The sequence below is a fragment of the Apis dorsata genome, unplaced genomic scaffold (assembly GCF_000469605.1).
Source record: "Apis dorsata unplaced genomic scaffold, Apis dorsata 1.3 scaffold_233, whole genome shotgun sequence".
Classification (NCBI taxonomy): Eukaryota; Metazoa; Arthropoda; class Insecta; order Hymenoptera; family Apidae; genus Apis; species Apis dorsata.
This window is the reverse complement of record NW_006263515.1, coordinates 477,049-483,924: the sequence shown is the minus strand read 5'-3', so window position 1 is coordinate 483,924 and position 6,876 is coordinate 477,049. Positions and strand designations below refer to the sequence as shown.

Sequence of the window (6,876 nt, the reverse complement as noted above, 5' to 3'; positions counted from 1 at the left end):
AATTTTAATAGAGTTTAAGATATACGATTAAAAATTACTTTTCTCTTTACACGACGATATCTCGGTTTTTAACAATTTTTAATTCGTTGATCAGAGATTATTATCTTCGGAGTTATAATGATTCAAATTTTTCCTAATTTTAATAGAGTTTATTAATTTATTAATTTTAATAGAGTTTAAGATATACGATTAAAAATTACTTTTCTCTTTACACGACGATATCTCTAGAACCGGAAGTCATATCGAGATAAATGAAAGTTCATTTTAAAGAAGAAAATTCTGCGCTTCGGTTTTTAATTCGTCGATCAAAGATCATTATCTTCGGAGTTATAATGATTCAAATTTTTCCTAATTTTAATAGAGTTTAATAGGATTTAAGGTATACGATTAAAAATTATTCTTCTCTTTACACGACGATATCATCGAAAGTCATATCGAGATAAATGAAAATGAGTTTTAAAGGAGAAAATTCTGCGATTTTTAATTCGTTGATGAGAGGTTATTATCTTCAGAGTTATGATAGTTCAAATTTTTCCTAATTTTAAATTACTTTTAATAGAAACTATGTGATAATCGCTTGCGTTTAAAAATATTTAAAAACTTATTTTTGTTCGAAGAATCGTTCTTTAAATCTTGAGATACTTGTCATTAGCTTATGCCGTTTATGTGAAATACATGTAATACCAAAGATATATATAAAGTATGAGTAAAGAATTTACGTGAAAATTTATAGTTTATTAATTATGGATGAAAATGGATTAAAAGAAAAGTGAAAATTTAAAAATACGCTACAATATTTCAAATTACCTGGTCAAATAGCATTTTCGAATCCTCCTGGCCAATTTTTTCAAGTGCTTTTTCGGATTTTGATAATAACTTTGTCTCAACAAATGCTTTAAGGTCAGCCATTTTCATTCTTTTTTTCGATTTCTCACTGGCTCGCCTCGTATGACTTGTGTCGCCATCATGGCCTAAATTGGAACACGAAAAAAAAAAACATGAAACACAAATCAAATAAAAATCGTGAAATTCTTTATTAATTCTTTATTAATATTTTCGTAAATTTTCATTGTATGATATTTTCACACATACCAGTCAGCAAGGAAACATCTCGAACTTCCGGCACTTCCATGAAATCTTTCGACACGTCCTTCTTCTTATTTTCAGGACTTTGATAAATCGAAACTTCTATCTTAGGTATGGGTAAAGAATTACTACGTCGACGTGGCATTTGTTGTACAGATGTCTCTTCGTTTATCATGCGTAATCTATTTATCATTTTTCACGATTAAAACGATTTTAAATATACGAAATTCAATTTCAAAGAACTATAATTCAATTTAACATTTCAAGTGATACAAGAACGACGAGGAAAAATTTTTTGTTGAATGAAAATATTTTCCATTTTTACAGAAATAACATAATATTATTAAATTTTAAATGAAAAAAGTAAACTAATATACTATATATATAAAGTATTATTTATTTAAGTATACAAATCTTTAAAGCTTTATATATATATGTGTACAAAATATTATTTATTTAAATATACAAATCTTTAAAGCTTTATTAATGAAAGAATAAATCTGAATATATAATTTGTGTTTATTCAAAATTACTTATTCATTATTTTTTTATATTTTTTAATATTATCAATAATAAATATAATAAATAAAAATTTTAATAATAAATTTAATCAATATCATTGATAGTTCTAAAACACTGAAGAAAGAAAAAGTGCAATATTTATTTATTAAAAAAAAATTTTAATTCTAAATTTTCAATTTTGTTGAAAAATTTGAATTAACACAATGTTAATTCTCTCTAAAAAAATTTTATAAGTAAAATATATATTTTTGATTCTTTAAACAATTCAACAATTTAATGGAATCTCAATTATTATTATATGTTCACAGAATAACAAAACAAAATTCAATATATATTATACATGCCTATGGTATAAAAATTGTAGAGCCCAGTGTACACCTTCCTCCTGCCATTGAGGAACAAAAAGGCACCTAAGCACAGCTACATCGAGGAAAGTAGCGGCTCGAACGTCTGCATCGATAGCAGGGCAACTGCTCGTTAATCCTCCAATGCTCGAATCACCAGGACCTCGTTGAGTCAGAGATCCTTTTGTTTTCGATCCATCTACCATTTCTTTCTCCATTTTCTGATCTTCCTTCTCCCTCTCTAAACCTCTAGCAAATCCACACATTTTTATTTGACAAATATAGAAAAGAGAATTTATAATAAAAATAAAAATAATATAAAAATAGAATACAAATAGAATAAAATATAATAAAATAGAATAAAATAAAAATAAAAATAAAAATAGAATATATAATAATAACATAGAATATATATAATAATATATAATATAGAATATATAATAATATAAATAGAAATTACCCGATACTCGACGATTTTTCTTGATATTGTCTGGTATCCAGTGCCGAAATTGCCGTGACTTGTTCTATCCTTAATTTGGAAAAACCTGTAGTCCTGCCCATCGCTACGTGAAATATACTAGCTTCACCCTAAAATATAATGGAAATTGTGTGATTATCGATCTATAATCAACAGAAACTTTGTTACTTTTAATCATTTTTATGCAGAGATATTTCAGATAAAATTGAAAAACTGAAAATTTTGAATTCGAAAGGGAAAGGAATATTAAATAACATTGTAAGAAAAAATTTTAATATCTTATGAAATATCAATATTGTATACACATAAATTCATGAATAACAAGATATTAAAATCTACTGAAAATATTTGAAGAATCGAAATTATAAGAAATATAAGAAATATAATTATAAGAAATATAATCTTTGAAAATAAACATTATTAATAAACAAATAAAGTACAAATCGTAAATAATATGGATTTTAATACAATACAATTTTATTATTCATATTTATATTTTCAGAATGTTTGGCTATCATCGATAATTATTACAAAACACAATTTTCAAAAAAAAAAAAGAAAATCTAGAAGAATGAATAATTGAAATTTTATTCGAATTAAAAAACAAAATTAAATATTTTTCTTACCCCGTCAAGCGCTTTTTCCGATTCGCTGAGGGATGGTAACCTGAAGATCATCTGATACACATTATACACATTATTCATCAATCAAATTAATAAGAAACGATATTTCATACTTTAGAGATACTTACTACGTGTTCGTCCTCGGTACCAGAGCTCTCCTCGGGGATGGTTTCTGGAAACACGGTATCCTTTGGTGACGATACCCAAATATTCTGAAAAATATTAAAAATTAAAGATTAAAAAGATTAAAAGATTTTTGATATTTATTCCGAATTCTGATTTTCTTTTACATCACTTACGTCTTCGTCCAATTGTTTGGCTGACGGTTTGTCCGAACTTTGATCGGAAAATGCGCTGACGGATTGACTGGGTGGACTTTCAATATCTAATAACCGAAATATAATAAATTTCCATCTTGAAAGGAATGAATCATAAGGATATTTTTGATTGCTTTGAATAATAATTTTTCCAAATGATCGATTATTTAACTTTATATGGACAATATCAAAATGAAATTTATGATTTTTTGATACTTTATATTATTGACTTTCAATATAATATAATAAATTTGTTTTCATTTTGAAAAAATAAATCATAAGTATATTTTTGATTGCTTTGAATAATAATTTTTCCAAATGATCGATTATTTAAATATAAGATGAGTTTATAATACTCATCCAACTTTATATGAATAATATCAAAATTTATGATTTTTTGATGCTTTATATTATTGACTGGGTGAATTTTAAATATCTAATAACTGAAATATAATAAATTTGTTTCTATCTTGAAAAGATAAAAAAGAACAAATCATAAGGATATTTTTGATTTCTTTTAATTTCCATCTTGAAAAGAATAAATCAGGATATTTCTGATTACTTTAAATAATAATTTTTTCAAATGACCGATTATTTAAATATAATTTTGAGTTTATATGTAATTTTATATGAACAATGAATCAAAATGAAATTTATGATTTTTTGTCCATATTTTTTGTCCATGCTTTATATTATTGATTTTCAATATAATATAATAAATTTGTTTCCATAAATTTGTTTTATTCTTGAAAAGAATAAATCATAAGAATATTTTTGATTGCTTTAAATAATAATTTCTCCAAATGATCCAATTATTTAAATATAGGATGAGTATATACTAACTTTATATGGACAATATTAGAATGAAATTTATGATTTTTTTGTTGCTTTATATCATATTATAGAGATCAGAATAGAATAATATCTGTTAAACAAATATTAAATCTGTAATATTTTTCTTCATCATTTAAAAAAAAAAATGCAAATCCTATATTTAAGAAAAACTCTTGTAATATATTCTCATATTCAAGCTAATTGCCTATAATAATGGAAACCACAGAGCATAAAAATAGCATGATAACGTGAAATGTGTTGTTTACTTCTTCCGACAAACACGTCATCGGACATTTGATGCTGCTTGTAAGTCTTGAAAGATCGGCTCCACAAAGCTTGCGGTTTAATCCGACAGTGTGTGGTGAAGCAAGGTGTATCCGGGTGGCGGCACTCGTACATAGCTGACCATATTTTTAATCCGTTCTCCAATCGTAGATTCGTTTTAAAATCGATATCTTTTAGATGATTGCACAGCGGTGCGAAAAGATAGACGAATAACTGAAAAAAAAAATTTACATTCAAATTAATCGCATATTTATAAACATTTAAAATCATTTAAAGATTACTTATTGCTTTGTTTCACGTGTAATATTAAAACTGGCAAGGAGTAAGCAAAATATAAAGAAATAATTAATTTTTTCAAAAATTAAATATTCTGAAATATTCATTTCAAAATAAATAATGTATATTTGAAATATCATCTCTTTAATGCAATTATAAATATTTCTATTCATCTATTTCATGATCACAAGTGATTAATTACATTCGTTAACATGAATAATCGTGAAATTTATTTTCATATTCACGAAAATTTACGAAACACTTTTAAAAATTCAAAATTACTGCAAATTTAACAGAAATAAATGAGAGATCACTTACGCTCATAGTGGGTATGGAAAAGAGATAGTAAAAGGGATTCCCAGGGTCGGCGTCGGTCTCGGCGCATTCTTCAGCAGCGTCGAGTAGTATCCAGTGAAGGATGTAAAGCAGAGTCGTCTCCATTGCGCCGAGAGTTTGAAAATCCTTCCTTAATGATTAACAAGAAGAAACGATTGCCGGTAAAGGGGACGTGAAAAATACAAAAACTCGACAAAATGGGTGCGCATAAAGATAGACAATCTCACCTATTGTGCAGAAGATTGGCCGTGGCATGGAGGACGTAGGGAAGAGCCGCTTGTATCAAACGCCATCGTGGCACCGTGCCCAATATCAGGCTCAAAGAGCGTGTTAAATCATTGTGAAGATTCTGAACTAACACTTTCTCCAGAGACTATCAACGAACAGAAGTTTAGCTTTTAAGATTGCCGATTCGAGCGACTGAATTAATTATTTCTCGATATATATATTCATGTTTTGTTGAGATTTGATTTCGTTCGAATTTTCGTGACTCGAAAGTTGAATACGAAGTAAAAAAGAAAATGCTTCACATATATTAAAACTTTGGAAAGAAAATTTATGATAAATCGAAATACAATTGAAATACAAATGTATAAAGTGTAAATGTCTTTTTAAAAGTCTATATTTAAATTTATTTTCAAAGAATACTTTCCAATACTTTTCTATTGAAGAAATAAAATTTCAGGATTTATGAATTTTTTAATAAAATATCATCATGTTGCATAATCATAATCAACTTTGGATATATATATAAGGCTAAACTTATTTACTAAAACTTATTCGAGATAAGATTTTGTTAAATAAGAAGTTACATACGTACTTTATATTACATTACATCTAAAACTCATATGAAATAATCAATTATATTATAAAAAAGTATCAGTAAATTTATTTTCATCGGGCTCTGCTACGCAAGCGACGTTGCAATACGCAACACTGCGGCGCATCCAGCTGAGCGTTCTCGCTCTTTCGCCGTCTCGCTCTACCTAATATAAACTTAAAATGCTTATAACTTGTTATTTAGGCCTTATCGAACATACGTGTATATGAACTTTTTTCATCGTTTTGATGTCTAGAATCCATCCCCCAAAGATGTCCCACATTTTTATTAACATCTTGTATATATATATAAAATTTGCAATTGCGTAAAATTGAATATTATAATTTCAAATGACTTTTATAAAGAAGAAAAGTTTTTAAGAATAATTAAAATCGTGAATTATGATGATATTTATCTGCGATACTTTTGTAATACTGACCGTACAAGCTTCTTTGGTCTCCTTGTGTGTGTGTGTGTGTGCGTGAAAAAACGGACAATCAAGATTAATGTTACAAAATAATATCGATCGCGGAATAAATTTACGGGAAGTCAAGTAAAACAGTGAGAAAAATGAATAAGAGGAGAAAGAATACTTGCAAGAAACAAAGTAGATGATGCAAAGTAAAATTATATTTGCATCGCATAATAAAAAAAAAAAAAAAAGAATTGGAAAAATATTATTAGAGAGTGTTTACAATTCTATTAGATATTCTTTAATAAGAAATAAGAATATTATGAGTCACAATGTGAAAATTGTTGAATTTATTATTATTTCAATTTTTGGTGTAAAAAAACATGTAAAAAATGTATAAAAAAGAAGAATTAATATATCAGCTTATGATATAATTAATTATTATTTAATTCAAAGCTGTATTCACATCTACTTAATTTTAATAAAGAGAAAAAAAACAAACATTATATAAGTTATATAACATTATATACAAGTTTAAACTTG

At 26.4% G+C, this 6,876-nt stretch overlaps 1 protein-coding gene across 1 annotated transcript in view; it reads right to left on the bottom strand.

The window, feature by feature from the left end:
* LOC102680756 (protein unc-80 homolog) overlaps positions 1-6,876 on the bottom strand; it is a 51,721-nt gene that overhangs the window by 39,783 nt on the left and 5,062 nt on the right. Inside the window, exons 6-16 of the mRNA XM_006615760.2 lie at positions 6,361-6,381; positions 5,329-5,474; positions 5,084-5,231; positions 4,471-4,702; positions 3,353-3,438; positions 3,182-3,265; positions 3,057-3,107; positions 2,413-2,540; positions 1,953-2,201; positions 1,093-1,268; positions 808-971 (exon numbers count right to left, since the gene is read on the bottom strand). Of these exons, the coding sequence (XP_006615823.1) occupies positions 808-971; positions 1,093-1,268; positions 1,953-2,201; positions 2,413-2,540; positions 3,057-3,107; positions 3,182-3,265; positions 3,353-3,438; positions 4,471-4,702; positions 5,084-5,231; positions 5,329-5,474; positions 6,361-6,381 (1,485 nt within the window). The remainder of the gene's footprint in view (positions 1-807; positions 972-1,092; positions 1,269-1,952; positions 2,202-2,412; positions 2,541-3,056; positions 3,108-3,181; positions 3,266-3,352; positions 3,439-4,470; positions 4,703-5,083; positions 5,232-5,328; positions 5,475-6,360; positions 6,382-6,876) is intronic.